Source organism: Arvicola amphibius, chromosome 5 (genome assembly GCF_903992535.2).
Source record: "Arvicola amphibius chromosome 5, mArvAmp1.2, whole genome shotgun sequence".
Taxonomy (NCBI): domain Eukaryota; kingdom Metazoa; phylum Chordata; class Mammalia; order Rodentia; family Cricetidae; genus Arvicola; species Arvicola amphibius.
The window spans coordinates 25,113,241-25,136,838 of record NC_052051.1 but is presented as its reverse complement, the minus strand read 5'-3'; the positions used below and the strand labels follow the sequence as shown (position 1 = coordinate 25,136,838).

General features: G+C 49.1%; 1 protein-coding gene across 1 annotated transcript; it reads right to left on the bottom strand.

Annotated features, from left to right (window-relative positions):
* Positions 1-4,685: 4,685 nt before the first annotated feature.
* C5H20orf96 (chromosome 5 C20orf96 homolog) lies at positions 4,686-22,089 on the bottom strand. The gene is made up of 12 exons (XM_042055126.1): positions 21,845-22,089; positions 19,393-19,539; positions 18,975-19,101; positions 18,716-18,815; positions 13,871-13,986; positions 10,630-10,788; positions 8,543-8,642; positions 7,357-7,514; positions 7,176-7,277; positions 6,983-7,069; positions 6,281-6,399; positions 4,686-4,746 (listed from the first exon to the last, which is right to left on the bottom strand). Exons 1-12 carry the CDS (start codon positions 22,087-22,089, stop codon positions 4,686-4,688), a joined length of 1,521 nt encoding a protein of 506 aa, XP_041911060.1.
* Between the last annotated feature and the right edge of the window lie 1,509 nt (positions 22,090-23,598).

Here is a 23,598-nt window from a genome sequence, read left to right as displayed (position 1 = left end):
ATAGAGACTTCGGTACTTTGGGTTTGGAAAGCAGAATGCTTTTTAATATTTATTATATATACAGTGTTCTGCCTGCACATATAACTGCAGGCCAGAAGAGGGCACCAGATCACATTACAGATGGTTGTGAGCCACCATGTGGTTGCTGGGAATTGAACTCAGGATCTTTGGAAAAACAGGCAGTGCTCTTAACCACTGAGGCATCTCTCCAGCCCAGGAAAGCAGAAAGCTTTAAGCACTGCTAATGGACCCTACTAACAGGAGCATGGAAGACAGTGGTGCTGTGAGTTATTTGAACTACAGGAGTTCACTCAAGATGTTTCAGAGGAGAGTTTTAGTATGCTGCCTAGAGATCATTCTTATGATATTTTGGTGAAGAAAGTGGCTGCCTTTCGCCCTTGTTCAAAGAGTCTGCCTGAGACTAGAGTAAAGAGTTTCGGATTAATTCCATTGACAAAAGAAATCTCAAAACAGCCTAGTATAAACTCTGTCATGTGGTTATTAGTGCTAACTCTAATGAAGATTTATAATGAAAAGAGCAAGCTGAGCAGGGTAAATTACAAAATGCAAACTTTGAGGAGAAAAAGAGAACCAGGAAATGGAATGGAGCTAAATCCTGTGTTCAAGGAGATAAATGGATTAAGAAATTGAGAAAAGGGAGTGGAGTGGGACCTCAGGGCAAGATCCCACACAGTGAAATTTCCAACTATTAAAAATGAATTAAAGAAAAGCTTAGAGCAGGGTGTGGTGGTGCACACCTTTATTCTGAAGGCAGAGGCTGGTGGAGCTCTGAGTTTGAGGCAGGCCTGGTCTACAGAGCAAGTTCCAGGACAGTCAAGCTTAGGCAGTGAAGGAAGCCATCAAAAACAGAAAGTTAGTGAAGATGTAATTGAATAAGGAGACCATGTTCTAGCCCCAGTAAGCAGCATAACTTGGCAACTTCGGCCACATGGTCCTGGAGTTGAGGATAGAAGAAAGGGCCTATAGAATTTGCCTCTGCTGTTAAGAAAAGCTGCTGAGATCAGGCATGTGTCAGGGGTGTCCCTGAATGGAGGCTCAGAGAGGCCATTGTGCGAAACTATGAGGTTGAAGCCTGGATTTCCTTGGAGAACCCGAGACATTGGAGATGCCAGAGTCATGGGATACCTGCCGAGGAGAGCTGCCCACAGGAAATGGAACCAACCCAAGAGGAAGAGGTGTGTTACAGTCAACAAAGCTGAAAGGAGTTGATCTGAAAAGTGCTTTGACGTCAGACGTGGAGATGCAGAGTTTGGAGTCTGCCCAGCAGGTTTCCTGTCTTGTTTAGGTCCAGTACTTCCTCAACATGCTCCCTTCCCTGCATTTTGGAATGGGAATGTATAACCTGTGCCATTATATGTTGGAAGTATGTTATATGCTTTTTTATTTTGATTTTTACAGATGATTACAGGTAAGAGATTGCATGAATCTCAGAAGAGACTTAGAACTTTAGACTTTAAAACACTGTTGAGACTGTCATAGACTATGGGGACTTTTGAAGTTGGACTAAATGTATTTTGCACTATGATATTGATATGAGCTTATGAGGGTCAGGGAGTAGAATGTGGTAGTTTGAATATAATTGGCCCCTATAATCTCATAGGAAGTGTGGCTTTGTTGGAGTTGGTAAGGCCTTGTTGGAGAAGCATGTCACTGTTGGAGGGGCAGGTTTTTGAAGTAGGATACCATCTACTGTCTCAGTGGACTTCCTGCTGCCTACAAGATGTAGGATTCACAACTACTAATCCAGCACCATGTCTGCCTGCATGCTACCATGTTTCCCATTATGATGATAATTGGCCAAACCTCTGAAACTGTAAGCAAGCTATGCCAATTAAATGTTTTACTTACTTTATAAGAGTTGCTGTGGTTGCCGTGTAGCACACGCCTTTAATCCCAGCACTTGGGAGGCAGAGGCAGGCAGATCTCTGTGAGTTCAAGGCCAGCCTGGTTTATAGAGCAAGTGCCAGGACAAGCTCCAAAGCTACAGAGAAACCCTGTCTCAAAAAATAAAATAAAATAAAAAAGTTGTTGTGGTCATGTTATCTCTTCACAAATTAAGACAGAGTGTCCTTCTGCACTACCAAACCAAAAATGATTGCCACACTGAAAGTCCCTCCCTACTACTTCCTGTGCATTTCTCTGTCTTCCAATTCCCTCTTTACCCTCTATGGCTACTTCCTGTCAACTAGCCACTGGCTCTGCCTCCTGACCTCAGGTTTATTTTTAATTAACTCAATCTCAGGGTCCACAGTGTGATCAAATACCCTGCAACACCACCCTAAAAGTGAGCAGCACCATTCCCTAGGCTGAGATCTTGAACTGCAGAAAACAAAGTGAGCTGAGCACAAGCATGCCCCATTCTGCTTCCCAGCTGTGGGCTGATGCAGCCAGATGCCTCAAGCTCATGCTGCTGTGATCCCTGCCTTGGGGAACCACACCCTGGGACCGCCTCAAATGAGCACCGCCTCCCTTAGGCAGCTTTGGATGGGGAATTCCATTGTAAGAGGGCAGGGGAATGGAGAAAGCTTCATGATTGGAACTGCCTGAACCACAGAAGCTCTGGGAATTCCACAGGACAGGAGCCACCACACAGCTGAGAACAGTGAACTTCCCCAGAAGGTGAAAGTGAATGTACCTGCCCATAAGATGGAGTCAGTGGTGAACAAGAGTTAGGGCCACAGGCACAAGAAACATCCTCAAATACGATAGCCCAGCCCCTCATCCAAAGAGGAGTGACACCCCAGATGACACCCCTAAGCCAGTGCTATCTCCCAGTGCTCTTGTCCCCTTTCTCCGTACCCTACAGTAGTGAGCATGGAAATGTCATCTCACGCCCGTTTCCCACCACCAGCTTTATGAGCACCCTCGTTGTTCCTAGTGCCGACATGAGACACCCCCCATCCAAACCCCAAGGTGGTGGGGATCATCTTCACCCTGGCATCAGGCTCATTGGGTCAGCACAGTGTAGAGCCAACGCCATCAGCTGGGATCCTGCTACCCCACTAGTGAGTCTTCACATCTCCCAGCAAGCTTGAATACAGTGCTGAAAATCTCCAAAGGAGAAGCTCACCCATATGCCCAGCTAACACATTTGTGTCCATGAGCCTCTTTCTCTAGCCAGCCTCTATGCCTCAAGAGTAACCAGAAAACCAATCCCTGTCCCATGTCCCACCGAATCCTAGTGACTTAGACTGAGGACCTGCACCCTCTCACCTGTGATGCCCGTAGGCCTTCACCTAAGATAACATTGCCCTTCTAAGGCTGCACGAGACAGCAGCTCTTGGGCCCCTCTAAGAAACCCTGACCTTTGCGCCCCTGATGCAAACCTTCTTCCCTCAGAGGATCTTCTGCCTTATGGGACACTCAGGAGCACCAGTCACTACCAGATTATTCAGCAGTGAGTAGAGATCATCGGGCTTTGCCCCACCGTTTACAATGGCCAACAGACACAGTCAGTCAAAAGGAGCGTGTGGGTGCCACTGTCTTACGGCCCCACCGCCTCTCAGAAACAGAGCCCACTGCATGTTTATTTAAACTGTGGCTTCTGCACCCCAGGATCCATCAAAGGTGCTTCCTTTCAAAGCCTCACCCATCTCCTGCAGCTGGAAAACAGTGTCCAGATGAGAGTCTCATGGACACACAAAAAAAGCAAAGTAGCCACCCTGCGTTCCCTTTGGAGGGTTTTACCTATCCTGGGGCTGGGGTTGCAATTTGGTGGTAGACAGTTTAGCATGAGTTTGGTCCCCATCACAAAAAAAAAAAAAAAAATATTGTGGTCATACCTCAGGATGGCACATTTGCTTCATGTGGCACCTGAGCGCCATCCCAAGCACTGGTAAAGCGAGGCAATACAGCCCTGTCTGCCTAAGAGGCCCAGGACTGACATAGCTGCTCCTCTCCACAGGCTTTTTCTGGGACAAACGTCTGTCTCTGCTGTGTGTGTGTGGTTAGGGCGGGGGCAGAGGGGTTCGGGGGGCTGCTGCAGAGTGAGAGAAGGAAACAACAGTCCTTTTGGAGTAGTTCCAAATTGAGCCAAGATGCCTGCAGCTGTGACATCTGTGCGGTCACTTGGAGCTGGAGGAGGCTTTCTTTGGGGGACTGGCTCTCAACAGGTAAGGTGACTAGCTCTGCACCTAGCCTGAGTTCAAGCCATAACCCTATGCATTTGAGGGAGGAGCAAGGCTAGGCCAGAAGAGAGATGGCCATCAGCACTGTGACCCAGAAGGCTCCTGCATGAATAAATCTCAAGGAGTCTCTCTTCTACGTTGGCCCTGACTTCAGCTGCTCCAGGCCCCAACTGTAAGGGAAGCTGAGCTCCCGCTGGACCAGGAGGAACCATGGAGATGAGGGAAGGCCGCACTCCAGCATCCCTCCCGGATGCCATCAGAACAGCAGCCTAACCCTGATCTTCAGGCAAAGACCATTGCTGTGGCATGTCCAGCAAAGCCTAGGTGGGGCCCCATACACCAGCGCCAAGCAAACACAAACCCAGCTTTATTGGCAGCAAGGACTGGGAATTCCTGCCTGGTTCAAGCAGCAAGGGAGAGGGGTGGAGGAGGGATTGTGGGTTAGATTCATAATAGAGACACCGCTTTACAAGTAAACTAGCCCAAACCCCTGGGTTTGGAAGAGAGTGGGGAAGAGGGGTGGCCAGGCATTGCCCTCTAGAAGGGGAGTGGCTCTTGCACAGGAATGTTGAGTTCAACAGCCATGTCTGGGGTGCACCTGGCAGGAAGCAGAGAAAAGAACTGTGAGGGGTCAACAGAGACACCAGGATCAGGGACAGAGGGAACACACCTCCGGTTTCATTACAACACTGGTAGTTACTAGGGAGACGTCATCCCCAAACTCAAACTACAGCCACCTGCACATGCACGCACATATGCACAGGGGTGGGGTGCATTACACACACAGGTCAAAAGTGGGAAGAAAACTCAGTTGTCAAGGATTAATGCACCCCTAAAAAGGACCAGGATCAGAGGGGAGCAGAAACTCATGCCAATGTCACATCCTCAGGGAGCCCTTCCTTGACTGTCCCCGCTTACAACCCTGGGACAAGTTCTTCCAGGCTCGTGGAGCTCTCAGCAGTTCCACGCTCAGAGCTTGGTGTCTCCTAATGTCTTATACCCCTCCCAGCTCTGTGGGGGCAGAGCCAAGGGTTACTCCAAGAGGAAGGAAGGAGGAAGATGAAAAATGCGTGACAAAGAAAGCCAACCAGCAACAATAGCTAGGCATGGTATTGCATAGGACTGTCCTCTAAGCCAAGCTGCCACCATCTTCATAGGCTTGGCTGTGCCCGGTTGCAAAACATCATCAGGGCTCAGTCTGTTGACTAATGCCTCATAGAAGAAGGTAGCCAGGAGGGTCATGAAGCCCTTAGCTGAGCATCTAACTGCTCCTCCTAAACAGACATGTGGCTTCAGGGTCTCAGACAGAGGCTAGAGTTTATAGACTGAGAAAAAAAATGATAGAAGAGGGGGTTCCACCCACACAGTTACGGGGAGCCATCACCCATGCTGGAAGCACACACACTCCTGTCAGCGACCGTCATGACCCAGACTCTGTAAATAAGCCCAACGAACTCATCGGTCTCTCAGAAGGAACGATGGTAGAATCAAACTTTGGTTTGCCATTGGAACCTTAGGAGGCAGATGTTGCTTGACAGCCCCTCCCAGAAGAAAATTCTCTAAACACATGGTAACCCTAGCATTTGGGAGGCTTGAGCAGGAGAATCATATTCAAAGCCAAGCTAAGCTACAAAGTGAGACTCAGTCTCAAAACACCAAGTAGGAGGTAGGCAGGGGTAGGACACAAAGAGAAGCCTGGGAAGAGACGGGAGACAAAAGGGAAAATTTTGTAATTCACAAACGCTGGGCTCAGCCACCACACAAGGTCCTGAGGTAGCATCATGAAGAGGTCTAGCCTGTTCCCACTACCATCTGGCCCTACAATAGAGTCTAATCCCAGGGAAAGCAGGCCGAAGGTTAATTTTGGAAGGAAAGACACTCTCTTCTTGGGGCACAGAAGCCTTCCAAACAGGAAAGATATCCTTCCACCCTTGTCCCCGTGTCTTCCCTGGAACCAGCCATCTGGGTCAGTTACACCAGAGATGGGCAGAGAAAGCTGTGTCTAGATTAGAGGCAGAGTGGAGGCACACCCAGGGTTCCTCCCCTCTGTGCCGAGGCTCTTGCCACCTACCCAGATTGTCTTCCCTAGGAACGGGCCTGCCCAGCCAAGCACGGCAGCCTAGACTACATACTTTGGTCTCTGCAGTAGAACATCCTTAAAAACAACCTCTCGGGGATTCCAGATTTCTGCATACACTTTCTCCACCTCCGCAGTTAGTACAGGTATCTCTTTCTTCAGCTGCTCAGTTAGCTGAGGGGAGAGACACAGAAAGGAAGTGTGAAGTCCAAGCCTGGGAAAAGGGACAATATCACGAAAGGAAAGTGTCTGGGAAGATGGTATGGGCCTTGTCACTACGGTGTGCTGGATTTCAGAGAGACAACCTCCCTGATTAGGAACAAGAATGGGCCTTTCAAGTGATGTGAAGGGACAGTGAAGAATGGAGGCAGGTGACAAAGAGGTGGGACACACAATGTGAGAAAAAGGGACTGGTGGAGATGGGGACTTCGACTTGAAAACTGAAGGACACTCACTCGGAGAGGGCGGGGCCTCATCCCCTCACTTTGATCATGGCCCAGTGGGTGAAGGGAAGCAGCTAGTGTAGAGCAGGGGACATGTGAAGAAGCTAATGGGTCACGGCCTGCAATGGTGGCCAGCGAGGCAAGGTCCAGGCCAGCATGAATCCCCTTTGAGAGGAATGCTGAGTGACAGCGATGGTGCAGTCAACGAAGCCAGCGCCAGAGCAGGGCCCCTCCAGGACCAGGTCTGTGCAAGCCAAGGCCCACCCGCAGGTCCCGCGCAGGCGCGGACACCATGGCCCTCCTGGTGCCCTCACCTCTCTGAACCAGACCATGCACCTCTGCAGGCGCTGGCTATCCCGCGTCTTCAGCTTAAGTACCTCCTCATAGGGTTTCTGGGTTTTCTGGGGACGAAGGCAGGAGCACAAAGGTGACTGACAGGGATACCAGAGGCAGAGGACGGGGAAGCTAGGAGGGCCTGGAGGCGAGCCACAGCACCCGGCTACTCACCACCATCAGAGACCTCAGGATTTTCTTCTTCTTCTTCTGAATCATGTCAGAGAAACACCCCAGGACCATGGTACGCATCTCCTTAAGGTTGTCCAGCTCATCCTGGGGGTTGGCAGAAGGGGTTTGACCACCACCCCCACCTTCTACGCAGTCTAGGTATGAGGGCCAGGGGCTCCCTTACCTGCTGCCTGTCCTTTGCCTGCTGCACCTGGCGCATGTGATTGGCGATCTGGACCGACCTGACGGGATACTCGTGATCCATGTAGGTGCTCAGGAAACTCACCTCTTCGTGGGCCCTCAGGATCTCAGCATTCAGCTGTTCCACCTCCCGCTGCAGGCCTGGGGAGAGACAGCATGGGGAAGGTAGGTGCAGATGTCTGGGCCTTCCTTTAGAGAGCTTCCCAGGAGACCTCGGAAGTCCAGCTGTCTTTGGCCAGTGAACTGGGATCTGGGCTGAGGTGTGCCCACACGAGGTAGGAGGTGGTGGAAGCTGAAGCTGCTAGGGTCTCAGGCCCCAGAAAGGAGAAATGGAAAAGTACAAGGCCCCTAGACAGTCCAGCTTTGCTGACGGCTAAGTGGTCCCCACCAAGACTATCCCTAACTGGATCTCAGCATCCTCAGATACATGCCCCCGAGGAAGCAAGACCAGAGAGACAGGCAGACACTGATGTCCAAGACATGATCCTTAGCAGGAGTAAGACAAAATCTAGCAGCCGCGATGGCTCACACCTATAATCCCAGCACCAGAGAGGCTAAGGTGGGAGAACTGCTGAGAATTCAAGGCCAGCCTGGGCTACTAAGTGAGTTCCAAGTCAGCCTGAGCTATACAGAGTATCGTATAAAAAGTAAATGAATGAAAGATAATGCTATCTTGCCTTCCTCCACGGTGGGGGTCCCCAGTGTCTCAGACCACCTGGCACAAGCCCCCTGACACACACCTCCTCGGCATCTAGCCTCCCAGAGAGGGACAAAAAAATCACAGATCCAGAGCAATAGAAGCCAGACCTGGGTCCCAGCCATTGCCTCCCAGAGGGTCCTTGATAGGAGGCTTAGCCAGGCTCAGCCTGGATTCCAACTCCTAGCCACATGGCCTGCAGCAGGGGCTTCCTCTCCGTCAACTTCAGTCTCCTCTTTGGCAGGTACGGTGTGAGAAAAGTCCCTGCATCCCAGGAGGGTACAGTGGGTGTGCAGCCACTGACAATCACCCAGGCCTAGAAAACACTGAGCACACTTCACACTTTGTAAGCTATTCGCTCTAGCCCGCAGCAGCATGCTCCCCCTAGAAGGCAGCACGGGCCTGGTAAGGAGCTGCCCTCCCCCAGCTCCTGGATGAGGTGGGGGCGGGGGGCAAGGGGGTCGCCCCTTACTGTTTGTTTTGCTCTCCTCCTTTTCCTTCCACTCCTGGAGCTCAGACTTCAGCTGCTGCACACGCTTCTTGTTTGAGTACTCCAAGATGTCGATGACATTCTACAGGAGGGGTGAGGTCAGCTCACCACCAGCCTCTGCTGGTTCTCCAGCTCACAGTAGGCTGTGGCCACAGCACACTCCCACTGCCCCACTCCCGCCTCTGAGAGGCCAGAGAGCCACTGCCTCCCACTCCAATCCTCAGTGGACTCCTGGCCATGGCTGAAAAGAGCCTGCGCTATCTGGCCTGGGGTGAACTCGTCTTTCCCCCATCCCTCCCTCACACCTTACTGTGCAGTCACCCATAGCAACTGTAGCTCCTTGAGCTCCCCTTCGCTCCCTCTCACCCCATATCTGAGGCCTCTGTTTCCTCTGCCTGCAACGCTCGTCTGTCCAATCTCTACCAGTTCACACCTCTGCAGACTTCAGCTCAAGTATGGCTTCCCCCAGGAAGTCTTTCTGACGCACCAATGTCTGAATCAGAGATCCCCTTGGGGCTCCCCAAGTCTCCTCAACTCCAGTACAGCACAGACCCAATGCTAACTGCAAGTGCCTGCAACCCCATTAGAGGGAAAGTTTTATGTGGGCACGGTGTCTCATGATAGCTGCTCCCCAAGGCCCATAGGTCTAAGGGGCTAGAGGGATGTTTGAACCCCAGTACCCACAGGTGTGATGTTGTGGGTGTATAAATCCCAGTACTGGAAGTATTCACACAGGCAGATCCCGGAGGCATGCTAGCCAGTCTACCTAGTCCAATATGCAAGCCTCAGGTTCCAGGGAGAGACCCCGTCTCAATAAAGATGAGGGACAGTGTCTAAGGAACACCACCACCTAATGGCCTCCACATGCAAAGGTGCGCGTGTGTGCATGCGTGTATGTGTGCATGTGCACGCGTGTGTGTGCATGTGTGCGTGTGTGTATGCATGTGTGTGTGCATGTGTGTGTGCGTGCGTGCGAGAGTGTGTGTGTGTGTGTGTGTGTGTGTGTGTGTGTGTGTGTGTGAACAAGAAGTTTGCTTGGGCAGAAGGGCTGTATGGCTTTGGTCTTTGTTACAACTGGACTGTGTCTACCAAAACTTCTTAGGTATAACTGCTTTTGGAGACAGGACCCCTAGGGAAGTAAATAAGAGTGACCGAGATCACAAGGACAGGCCCTCATCAGAGAAGATCGGTGTGTCCCCCAAAAGACAGCAGCACTCTCTCCACACACAGAGAAAAGGCTTGAGGACAATAGTAAGAAGATGGCCATCTGCAAAATAGGAAGAAAAAGCTACAATAGAAGCCAGCCCTGCTGACCCCTGACCTTACTCCTATGGAAGCTCCCCACCCTAGTACCTTCCTTCCTACCTCAGCCTAAGAGATTAATCCACCCCCAGCATCTGAACATTTCTCTGTATCTCACACACACCAGGTCAGCTCCGGGCCAACTGCAGTCATCCACTCTCTAACTGTTCCCCAGCCCAGACCTTCCGTCCCTGGGACCTTCCTGCCCTCTCCCCAGCACCAGGAGGATGCTTTGCCGGCTCTCGGACCCTACAAGCCACCACTGGGCTTCCTACTAGCAGGGTGGGCTCCAGATAGTACAAAGTAACTCCCCCAGCAAGATAACAGCAAACTCAATCAACTGTACTCCCTAAAAAGAAAGAGAGCGGGGCAAGGACAGCACAGACCTGGGGTAAGACTGCCTGGGTTCAAATCCTCGCCCTGATTCTTGCTATCCGGATGACCTGGGAGCTGCTGGGAGGTATATATGATTGCACACCGAGCATCTGGTGTCTCACTGTGGACACTTTAACGGCAGTGGTAGTGGCAGCACCAAATAACTTTCTACTGCACAAGCGCCAGGTGTGATAGCCATAGCCTCCCGTTTGCGGTGGGTGTTACTGGGATCCACTCCATCAAGCTCCAAGATAAAAGGTTAGCCCAAAGTCTCCCGGCTGGTAAGTGGGGACGAAGGGAGGCACTGCATTTCTCAGACAGGGGTCGGGAGTAGCCAGCAGAGGGCGCGCCTGCACGTGAAGGAGGCTAGCAGAGGGGAGGCGGTGGCTCACCCCGAGAATGCCCTGCTGCTGCAGCATTGCGCGCACGCTCACGGCCATGCTGTCCTCCATGTCCTGGATGGACTTGATGAGCTCCTGGTTGAGCTTGCTGAGGAAGCTCTCGTGGCTGTAGAGCTCCTGGAGTGAGGTCCGCTGATTTCGAAGCATCGACTGTGGATGTAGGGCAAGGGCGGGGAGGAAAGTAGCTGTACACATGCCTTAACTTGCGCCAGGGTGCACGCTAAAGACCCACCGGCTCCGGGCCTCTTGTAGTAAATGTTCCCAGTTGGTTCCCCATCCCCTGCAGGTCAGAGCGTCTGGAAAAGGAGACACTGTTACCTTTCACCCACTAAGCAACACACATACACACATACCCATTGTCACATCTCTGAAATGAGAATTTGTCTTACAGTTGGTGTCTCATCACCATCTAGCTAACAAACATCAGTCGATAAGGATACTTCCTATTACTAAAGACCTCTTCAAATCCATCAAAACTAGAAAGAATGAACATGATAATGGCCCAGTTGGGTAAGAAGTCGGCAGAGATGGCAGGCTAGGTTTGGACTAGATACAGGGATGGGTGAGGAGAGAACACCCACATTTTCTTATCTCTTCTTATCATACAATGCCCCTGTCTAAAGTAAGTCTGAAGTGTGATTGCCCAAGCTTATACCCAGCCGTACATGACAGCAATAATGTAGGCAGTTAATAACAAATAATATTAACAACAACTGGCCCACAAGACACGAGGGCAGGCAAGTGCTGTGACCTGCTCTACACATGACACACAGAATCGGTTCATCCTCCAGCTCACAAGTGGGGACTTAGGGAGGTTAAATGACACGGTCACACAGCCCGCCCTGAATTAGAGTGTTGAGCCTGGGAAGCCAAACTCTAGGGTCTCAAAGGCTGTCTTCCACTCTCCCACCTCAGGAGCCCAATGCACGGTGGCACCAGCGTGTCATGCCAACACAGGCTGACACAGGAGGACAACCTGGCAAAACATGAACTAATTAGTCTCACTTTATACAAGTTCAGACTCCATAGTTTACCCAAGGTCACACGCAGCAGAGCTGTTGTCCATGGCTGCTAACCACTCCACTTTTCCTCCCACATCCCCAGACCCCAAAATACAGAAATGCCTTGAGTTTGGTTTTGGTTTTGCTTTTTAAAAGCCACTCTCAAGTCCCTAAGAAGAGAGCTCCAATTGCTGGTGAAATGAAAACCTGGGGACACACATCGACACCCCTACTCTCCCAGTGACTCTGAGAAATGGGAATTTATGATATCTGCTCTAGAAATTTATTTGTCTAATCGCAGATCTAATATGGGGTGGTGGTGTCTCCTGTATGACCTTGACCTCGATATGTAATCACGCAAGGACAATCTCCACTCCGAACCTACTCCTTCTAGGACCCCATCCCACACAAGGGCCTTCCTTATGGTCTTGCTGGTTCTCCTTCCAGCAGCAAGTCACAACAGAAGAGCAGGCTATGCTATCACCAGAGCAAGGACAACGCGTGGAGCTCTGCAGGTAGCCGCTGATTAAACTAAGAGGGTGTCTCTTCTTCAGGGTGTGTGGGGGAGGGGTTAATTCATTAGTCTGTTTCTCAAGTGAAGTTCAAGCCCTGCATTAGTACCCTGTACAGAGCTGCGTCTCCAACACCTGGAACAGTGCCCTTCACCAGGCGTCTCCAACACCTGGAACAGTGCCCTTCACCAGGCGTCTCCAACACCTGAAACAGTGCCCTTCACCAGGCGTCTCCAACACCTGGAACAGTACCCTTCACCAGGTGTCCCTAACATCTGGAACAGTGCCCTTCACCAGGCATCTCTAACAAGCTGTAAACATGCCCTCCCCCGACTGTCTACCTCTACTCTTCACTCCCTGACCATCTCATCTAAAATGGCCTCTGGTGCTTCTCCTGGACCCCTTCAGCCTCCAACCACAGTCTGGGCTTCCTCATACCTATATTGTCACTGTACTTGTTAGTGCCATTTTTATCTTTGTTCTTAGAGACAGGTTCTCATTCTTTAGTCCAAGGCGGCCTTGCACTCACTATGCAGACTGGGCAGTCCTCCTGCCTCAGCCTCCCAAGTGCTGGGCTTACAGGCATGAACTAACATGTCCTCTGGCTTATTACTTCACGTTTGATATATGTGTTTATAATCAGTCCGGCCCTGGTGACTCTCCAAGCTCAGGACAGGGCCTGGTCTACAGCAGGTGTTCAACCAGGACCTACTGACAGACTGAAAGAATGAATGAATGAATGTTTACAAAAGACACAGCATGAAGAACCGCTGAGGGGCACAGGTCACTGTCCATATCCACACCCTGATCACACAAAACCACACAAACTCTCCTACAGTGAGGATAAACAGAACATCAGAAACAGACCTTCCTACGAATGATCAACCCATTGAAACCATCTGGCAAAAGGACGGCTGACAGGAAAACCACGTATTTTTACTTTTATTTTTGAGTCAGAGTCTCATAATTTAACCCTCACTAGCCTGGAACTCACCATGTTCAAGGTCGCCCTCTGCTATAAAGTGAGTTAAGGCAAGCTGGCAAGCTAGGCTTCGTGAGACTAGTCTTTCAAAAAAAAAGCTTTAAAATATGGTTCAAGTGATTACAGAAGCCATAAAACAATGTATAACAGAGGTGGCCATGGTAACGCACACCTGTAACCCAGCACTCTGAAGGCTGAGGCAGGAGGATTGTGAGTTCAAGGCCAGCCTGGGAGAAGGGGTGGGTGAGTTAGCTACAAGGGTAGCAGCTGAGGTGAACTTTCTGTTTTTATAAGCTTTTCCAAGCACCGCCCCATTGCTTTTTGTTTTGTTTTGTTGTTGTTGTTTTGTTAACAAGGTTTCTCTGTAGCTTTTGGAGCCTGTCCTGGAACTAGCTCTTGTAGACTAGGCTGGTCTCGAACTCACAGAGATCCTCCTGCCTCTGCCTCCCGAGTGCTGGGATTAAAGGCGCACGCCACCACTGCCCGGCCTGATTATATTTCTAATACAGAGAACTGGTCTTAATTCTTTCAGTCTAAGCTCAACATCCCAATCTTAACTGTTTGGGCCCCTGTGCCACTGTTTTCTGGCTGTGTGATCTGGTACAAGCCATTTCTTTCCCCATCTGCAAAATAAGAATAGTTAAGTGTGTCCATGGGCTTGCTGAGTGGAGGAAACTGACGGGTGTTGCCGCAGTCTGTGGAGCTGTGCACTGTCTCCTGCTCTGGGCCTCTCTTACCCGCATCAGCCGGAGCTTGGCCTGCATCTTCCCATGGTGCCCTTGCTCCCTTCTCCGCGGTCCTCGCGGAGTCTTTGCTTGGTTTGCCATCTCTCCAGAGCTCTGGGACTGCACTGCTGAGGACAGATGGGAAAGGGGAGAGAGAGGATGGGGCCAGGTCCCAGAGAGTGCCATCGGCTGAGCCCAGATTTACCGAGTGACACAAAGGAATGAAACTGCTGCCCACAAAGAAACCCCTACTCTGGGCTTTGCTATAGGAGGGACAAGCCCAGGAGAATGCAATGACAGGGAGATGACAGAGGGATGACCAAGGACAGGACCCTTCCCCCACAGATTATAACCTTCACTTTCCTTTGAGGTTCAGTCTTATTCCCTGAAAGGTGAACTTAATGGAAACATTGAGGTAAACCAAGCCAAGCCCACTGTCAACCAGAATGAAAATTGAGACTTACCACCAACATCATCCCCACCACAGTCAGACATGGTGGTGCACGCCTTTAACATTTGGGAGGAAAAGACGGGAGGATCTCTTGTGAGTTAGAAGCCAGCCAGAACTACATAGAGAGACCATATCTCAAAAAGCCAATAAAATAAAATAAAGAACCTACCCCCTCTGTGTTCTTCCAGCCCCAGACACAGAAAGGGGCAGCACGTGGGGGACCGTGTGTCTGACAAACCCAAATCCCTGCTCTCCCCACTCAGCTGGTAGGAAGGTCAGTTGAGTGGGAAGGGCTTTCTAGCAGCTCTCTTACCCAGAAGGCCATGTGGTTTCTGGCCCCTCAGTCCCCCTATAAGATGGGAATAGCCATGCCTGCCTCATAGGTGGGTCATGAAGGTTGGATGAGAAGTCACTGTGCCCTAAGATGTTTAACATAGTACCTGTCACATCTTCAGGGCTGGCTGAACTATTATTTCTAGCGATCACAGCAGCTATGCAGAACTCCACCCGGCCATCTCTGCAACTCTGTGAGTGGCAGTCAGTCAGAGTAAAGGCTCTGGGAGAGCAGATGCTAGGATCCCTGCTGGGGATACAGCTCAGCTGGAGCAGTGCGGGCCCAGCATGCACAAAGCCCTGAATTTAATCCTTAGTACTGCATCAACTGGGCAAGGTGGTTCCAGCCTATACTCACAGCACTCAGGAGGTGGAGGCGGGAGGATGACAGCTTGGGCTGCAGGGGAAAGGAGGGAGGAAGAAGGTATGAAGTGGGAGGGGGGACAAAACACTCTGCTTCCCATCAGACAATTCTGTACCAACATGGAAGCACCACACGGCTGCTTGTCTCCAGCCTCGGTCTCCACCGACATCCCTATTCCATACATAACTGTTCACTTGAGAACCACACTAGTTAACAGATTAAGATTCTTAATTCTGGGAAATTTTAATATTCAGTGCTAAGATGATAAGTTACTCTTATTACATATATGTTAACTACAATTTTTTTTTTTTTTTTAGATTTTTTGAGACAGGGTCCCATGTAGCCTAGACCTAACTATGTAGTCATAAACAGCTTTCTCCTAATCCTCCTGCCTCTGCAGAAGGGATCACAGGCATGTGCTAAACTGAACTACTGGGACTTTAAAAGAACATAAGATCACCCACATGTAGAAGTCTGGTGTTAAGATATACAGAATTAATACCTTTTTTGTTTGTACCATGTTGGAATTTTTTTTTGTATGTCCATGTGTGTTTGCATGTTTGGGGACAGGTGTGTATACAAGTGCATTTGAGTGAGCATGCATGTGAAGGCAAGGGTTGACGTCAAATTATCTTTCTCATTAGCTCTCCACCTTGTTATATTAAGGTACAGCCTCTCACCTGAACCCAGAGCTCACCAATTCAGTCTAGCTAGCCAGCCATAGAGACAAGCAGATAGATCACTGGGGCCTGCTGGCTTCCAGCATCATCGAGGAAACTAGATCTCCAGGCTCAGGGAGAGAAACTCCTTCAGAGGAGTAGGTAGGGTGTGATGGAGAACACTCAGCACCTACTTCTGACTTCTGCATGTGCACACAGGTTTGCGCCTGCCCACACATGTGCTTATACATTCGCACACATCATTTCAGAGTGCTACATCATCCTACAAATCACCAGCAATGTGCATGACCCAGCTCTTCTTTACCAGCACTGGAGGTTGGATGACTTTTCGCAGGGGGATATGAAGAAACATCTGTCCACCCCACACAGGGTGCTGATGACAAACCAGAGGAATGATCTCAACCAAGTCTAGCTTAGTGAACCAGTAGGTTTACTGGAGCCACTTACAGGAATGTGGACATGGGCTTGCAGGAGTGTGGGTCACTCAAACCCACCCCAGCATGGGTGACACTTCACAAAAGCTGTATGCCACAGCACATGTGTAGAAGTCAGGGGACGGGGGGCTGGAGAGATGGCTCAGAGGTTAAGAGCATTGCCTGCTCTTCTAAAGGTCCTGAGTTCAATTCCCAGCAACCACATAGTGGCTCACAACCATCTGTAATGGGGTCTGGTGCCCTCTTCTGGCCTACAGACATACACACAGACAGAATATTGTATACATAATAAATAAATAAATATTAAAAAAAATAAGTCAGGGGACGGCTTTCTGGAAGCCCTTCTCTCCTTCCACCACACACTCGGGTCATCAGCCTTCCTGGCGAGTACCTTAACTGCCTGAGCCATCTTGTTTAGCCCAATTTTGTTTATTTTGAGGAACTCCATTATAACTATTTTTCTTTCCTGGACCAAACTGTTGGTGCAACTTCTAAAAAATTCTACCCGCAATCCTAGGCCCCAGAGATTGCTCTCTTGTCTTTTTAGAAAAGTTGTACAGATTTGCATTTCATTTTCTTTCACTTTATGTTTTTATTTTTAGTTAGTTTTTATTCGTGCTTGTTATTGTGATTGTTTGTGTATCACATGTGTGTCACGGAGGCCAGAAGACAGTGGTCAGATCCCCTGGAACTGAAGTTACAAGTAAGTGGTTGTGAGTTGTCCACGTGGGTGTGGGAGCCAAACCCAGGCCCTCTGGAAGAGCAGCAAATGCTCTTAACCACTGAGCCATCTCTCCAGCTCCCTTCTCTTTGCTTTGTATTTTAAGACTGAGTCTTGCTAAGCTGCCCTGCCAAACCTTTAACTGACTACAGTCCTGCAGACTCTTACATAGTTAGGATTACAGGACAGTGCCACAAGGCCTAGGTTGGCCAAGTGACCGTTTCTAAATATACATACCATATTTTTCATTTATTCTGAGAAATTATTATATATGTACATATTTTTAAAAAGAATAATAATTTTTTTAAAAAATCAAAGAGATGGCTTGTAGGCCAGCGCAGCGGTTTTAGACCTGTGAGGGCAGGCCCATCTTCACAGGCGTGCTGCTGATGTGAACTCAGGTCCTCACGCCTCATAGCAAGCACTTCGCTCACCCATCCCCCAGCGCCTCTTTAAACAGGAATGCTCCAAAATACCTGTTCTTGAGACTGGTCTTGGTGTCCGAGGAAGGGGGATTTCTATGAGTGTAAAGGCCACCTTGTTCTACGTACTGACACGGCCCTTGTCTCAAATACAGACATAATTTAAAGAGGTGCTGGAGGGGAGATAGGATGCAGTATGGCTTTTCTTGGGGGGGTGTTAACATTTGGACAGGACACCAAAAACAGACCAGACACATTGTTCTCCCTGAGTCTAGTCACTGGAGCCAGTGTTTGCTGGGCTACCTGAAGGAGTGTGAATTAGGGATGGCTTACAACCATACACAGTATAGATGACTCACAGGCAGCTGCATCCCCAAAGCCCATCCAAGCAGGGGTGAAAATTCATGAAAACTGTGTTCCTGGAGCTCCCTACTGGGAACAAGGAGTTCTGCCATAGCTCTCTAGCTGGAACTGGCCATAAACTCTAGAGGAGGGGCCTTGTAACTCTTTTTAAGGAATTTCCTGGGCCCTGTAACTTTCCTTTCCTTCCTGGGCCCTGTAACTTTCCTTTCCTTCCTGGGCCCTGTAACTTTCCTTTCCTTCCTGGGCCCTGTAACTTTCCTTTCCTTCCTGGGCCCTGTAACTTTCCTTTCCTTCCTGGGCCCTGTAACTTTCCTTTACTTCCTGGGCCCTGTAACTTTCCTTTACTTTTCTCCATGGGATGGTGTCTGTATTAGATGGAAACAGCTACACAACAGAAGGGCTGCTCTTTACAGTTCAGGCTACCCCTGAACTCCAGATCTACTGCCTGAAGGCTGTGTGCACCACCATGCCTAGCCCACACGATTCTTTTTCACAGTTTCTGAGTCAAAGCTCAGAAAGATGAAATACTCTTCCAAGCGAGTAAATAATATTGCCAAGACGCAAACCCACATTTGCTTGAGCCAAGACCTCAGAGTTTCCCTGGGAAGGTTAACGATGCTGTGATGGAATCTATTAATTCCCCCACACGGCTTGTGCCCCTCCTGAACATAGAGCCAGACATTTCCCAGCTTCCCAAACTGTCGGACATGGTCACGTGATAAGAGTGGCAGTTCATGGAAGGAGTACAAATGGTATATGTTGTCACTTCAGGTCTGAGTCCCCTTGTTCTTGCTCTCTCTTCCTTCTCTGCCAGCAGAGGTCCTCAAGGGGTTACCAAACGTTAGATCTGTGAGGCTAAAAGAGCTTAGATCCCTGAATCACTGTATGGAACAGACCAGCTCCTCCCCCACACCGCTACAAATGCACAAATGAATTCCTGGGGCATGAACTTCCATATCAGTATGTGAAGATTGAAGGCCATTTGTCACGTCTGTTAGCCTACTGTAATACAAATGGTGTCAAGGGCCAAAAGCAGCCACTTTAGCTTGTCCCCAACACCCACAATAGCTCCCAAGAGCCTCTGCCTACCTGGCTGGATTCTACTCAGAGTCTTCGTTTTGGTTTTGCTGTGGCTTTTGGCATGTCGGAGGGGAGGTAGGGGAGATGACTCCAGGCTCTTCTCTGACCACTGTTAGGGAACACAATGCACTACACATAACACAGTTCCAGGGTCAGTGGGTTCACTTCCAGCTTGCCCTCTTCAGGTTACCTGCATCCCAGAGCAAGAGACCTGAGCGCTAAGCCTCGAATTTCTTATCTTTAAAGTGAACTTAATAACACAGCCTACATCCTTGAGTTGAGCTTGAGAAGTAATTGCAAGGCCTGCAGTGGTTCCGTGAGTGTTAGCCAGCGCTTTTGTTTTAGCGGGAAGCCAGGACTCACCAAGAACATGTAGGCCATGAGGTGCTAAGAACCTGAAGAAACAAAGCATGGAAAATACCCAAGACCCACCCTCTAGCAACAGGAGCAGCGATGAGATCAGTAAGTGAGCAGCTTGATTGACACACCCCCTACCTCCGCCCCTCCACCCCACCCACACCCCCGCATTAAGTGAAGTTCAGAGGCTTGCTACAAGGGCGCTGCTGGGCTTCACATTCAGGCCCAGACTCCATCATGCTCACGACCATGGGAGTTGAGGGCAGGTGGAACACAGGGTTACCCAAACCTCCACCCACATCAGGGCACCCTGCCTTTCCCGGACTCACCAGTACTTGCAACTTGTGCCCTGTGAAATGAGTCCTAGAGTGGATGTGTCTGGAAAGAGTCGGGGGAAGGGGGAGGAAGTTCCATCATCCCCAGCCCAAGAGGGATCCTCTAACCCCGCTTTACCAAGCACAGCAGCAAGCTGGAGCCTGGAGAGCAAAGGCTACAGAAGAAAGTTCACGCATGCGTGCTCCGCCACCCCGCCAAGCTCTGCTTACTTCTCTGCCATTGGGGAAAAAAGAAGAGATCCTCCAGGCTCAGATCGTCTCCAGAAGCCAGGGAAGCCTCTGCCACCTCTTGTCTCAGAATGGATCCCAAGGAGACCAGACGCTTTCACTAACGTCTGGTCTCCAAGGAAACGCAACTACGGAGAGCAGAGCGAGACTAACCTCGTCAGACAAAAAATACCGCGGTGGCACGGTGGCACTTCCCAACCGGTTCTTTCCCTTTTCGTCCTCCTTCAACATCAAACTTTCATCAAACTTGCTTCCTCGTCCTCACTACTGACTTTGCTTCCTATTTCATCAAGAATATCGTGGAGAGGGCTGGAGAGATGGCTCAGCAGTTAAGTTCACTGACTGCTCTTCCAAAGATCCTGAGTTCAATTCCCAGCAACCACATGGTGGCTCACAACCATCTGTAATGAGACATGGTGCCCTCTGCCTGGCCTGCAGGCAGAGCACTATATACATTAAAAAAATAAATAAAAATATCGTGGAGATTAGGAAGCATAACATTCCTGCTCCCAAACACACACACACACACACAGAGAGAGAGAGAGAGAGAGAGAGAGAGAGAGAGAGAGAGAGAGAGAGAGAGAGAGAGAGAGAGAGAGAGAGAGAGTTCTGCATCCATGGGTCAATCGCCATCCGAGACCAGTTCCAACACTTCCTCTCCAAATCTCATATGCCCCCATTTTCTCAAAGATATTGAACCAGCCCACTTTCCAGCATTGGTGGGGAAGAGTTCATGAGTCCCCCATCCCTAGCAGAGGAGCTACTGACAGCTGATGGCTGCGAGGGGAGTGAGAGTCAGATAGCACACACTGAACTCAGTGGGTTGTGAAGGAAGAAAGAGGAGGAGGACATGAAGTTGGGAGGGGGGTTGGGAGTGGATACTGGGGAGTGCAAATGATCTCAGTATATTGTATGCACGAGTAAAATTATCAAAGGATAAACTGGGAGAAACTAGGCTTTTTGGGGGGAAGCTTGGTTTTTCAAGATAGGGTTTTTCTGTGTAGCTTTGGCTGGCCTGGAACTAACGGAGATCCTCCTGCCTCTGCCTCCCAAGTATTGGATTAAAGGCAAGTGCCACCATGCCCAACTGACCTAGGCTCTCCCTATATGTCTCAGTCCCCTCCCACATTTCTCCTACATTTCTTTCCTCTCCTTTGAAGCCTTCCAACAGCATTTCTTTTTTTAAAATATTTATTTATTTATTTATTATGTATACAATATTCTGTTTGTGTGTCTGCCTGCAGGCCAGAAGAGGGCACCAGACATCATTACAGATGGTTGTGACCCACCATGTGGTTGCTGGGAATTGAACTCAGGACCTTTGGAAGAGCAGGCAATGCTCTTAACCTCTGAGCTATCTCTCCAGCCCTCGACAGCATTTCTTCTGTGCAAAAAGTGACCACTTCCCCACTGTCCCTCCTCCTACTTTGGTATCACTCCAGAGAGGTCTGCCTGCAGCTTTCCCCTTCCTCCCCCACTTCAGTAAGGCTCTCACTCTACCTCTTCCCTAAGACTGCCCTTATCAGCATCCCCTTTAATAAACCCCTTAGTCACTTCTCACCATCACCTGATCGGGCTTTCTTCCAGCACAGGACACAGCAAATCTCCTCCTGCCTTGAAGCATTTACTTAAGTCATTGGCAAGGAAGCTACTTAGTTGTTGTTGTTTTGTTTTGTTTTTGTTTTTTTGGAGACAGTGTTTCTCTGTGTAGTCTTGGCTATCCTGGAACTCTCTCTGTAGACCAGGCTGGCCTCAAACTCACTGCTTCCCAAGTGCTGGGATTAAAGGTGTGTGCCATCACTGCCTGGATTTAAGGAAGCTACTCTTCTGAACAGCTTTCTGCTTCCTCCTCAGTCTCCTTCATTGGCTCTTCTTCTTCTGTCTGTCATTATTAGGGTGTCCCAAGGCTCTGGTCAGGCCCTCACCTTCTCTGTGCCCACTCTTACCCTTAGCTCTCTCTATGCCTTGTCTCTCTGCTGCAGGGCAATCAAGGCAGCATCCTGAGGCAGCAGGTCCTACTGTGAGGAAGGGGAGAGATGAGGCAAACTGCTCAGTTGGTTTTTTCCCTTTTATTCAGTCCAGGATCCCCACCCCCATGGGATGGTGCCGCTACATTTAGGGCTCTCTTCCTACTTCAATTAACCTCATGTAGGAAATCCTCACAGAAGTCTGTTTCCATGGTAATTCTAAATCCCATCAAGCTAGCAATCAAGGTTACCCTTCAGTCTCCTGGCTTTCTCTCCAGCCCAGGCCTCCCCCACGGAATTCCAGCTGCATGCACCCAACTGCCAGGTTAATGTCGCAGCTTGGGTGTCTAAAAGGCACCTGTCTGTAACCTGTACTCTCCCCAGGAGCATTTTTCCTGAGCTCTGCATCTTCTTTCTCGAAGGCATCCTTGACTTCTCTCTTATCTCTTGTGAGATATTCTGAACCCACTCTGAACCCCGAGACTGCCAATGACATTGACCTTGAATCAGGGGTGGAGTTAGTGATTAGCAGCACAGAACTAACCGCAGATTTTTTGATGGACCCAGATTAGGACAGAGAGACACAGGAAGGAATAAGGAGGGGCTTAGAAAGATTTGAGGGCCTTTTTGATCTGGGAATCACGGAGAGGCAGGGTCAGCTGATCATTTCTCCATCACTCTGTGGATCTATCAGATTTGTACCCCAAAATCTGACTCCCAAGTTTTATTTAATAATAGAACAATGAAAGCAATCACTTCTCTTATCCCACATCAAATCCATCAGCAAAACCTGGAATGGTGGCTCACATTTATAATCCCAACACTCGGGGTATAAAGGCAGAATTCACAGTTCAAGGACATTTTTGACTACATAGAATTTGAAGCATGAAACACTGTCTCAAAGATAGAACAAACAAACAACAACAAAAAGCAAGAAGTCATGTCTGAAGTACCTTCAAAAGACATCTAAAACTGGATCACTTAACACTCAAACTATACACATACATCCACACATATTCAAGACCCTAAACTAGGCTTGAGAGATGGTTCAGTGATTAAGAGCACTGACTGCTCTTCTAGAGGACCCGGGTTCAATTTCCAGCACTCCCAGAGTGGCTCACAACCATTGCCGGGTGCTGGTGACATACACCTTTAATCCCAGCACTTGAGAGGCAGAGGCAGGCGGATCTCTGTGAGTTCAAGGCCAGCCTGGTCTACAACAGCTAGTTCCAGGACAGGCTTCAAAACTACAGAGAAACCCTCCTCAAAAAAAAAAAAAAAAAAAAAAAAAAAAAAAAAAAAAAAAAAAAAAAAAAAGAAAGAAAGAAAGAAAAGAAAAGAAAACAAAAAAAACCACACACACACAACAAAAAGACCCTGAACTATAGTGCCAACCCCCACCTTTGCCCTACTTCATTTCTCTACACACACTAGGCTTGCTAAATAGAGCATATAGTTAAGACTAACTATATTAGGGCTCTCTAACAGAATTTATAGGATATATATAATATGGGGATTCACTAGAATTACTTACGGGCTATGGCCCAACTGATCCAACAATGCAATAAAGGTTGGCTGTGAATCTAGAAGCTGCTGAGTCCATGGACTGGATGTCTCAGCTGGTCTTCAGTAGACACCGGAATCCCAAAGTAGGTTCTAATGTCAGCAAGGCCAGAGCAAGCAGGCAAAGAGCAAAAGCTTCCCTCTTCCATGTCTTTATATAGGCTGCCAATAGAAGATGTGGCCTAGATTAAGGAAGGGATCTTCCTACTTCAAATTAAAAAAAAAAAAAAAACCTCATTGGTGTGCCCTCCATTTTTTTTAATTTTAGTTAATTTCAGATGTGGTCAAGTTGACAACCAAAAGGAGCCATCATAAGAACATTGCCATTTAAAAACAACTGAGAAAGCAAATGACTTAAAATTTCCAAAATTTCAATAGCAGGATGTTAATATAGAATTAACCAAAAAAAAAGCTCCTTTTTCTGCCCTCTAAAAACCATAGG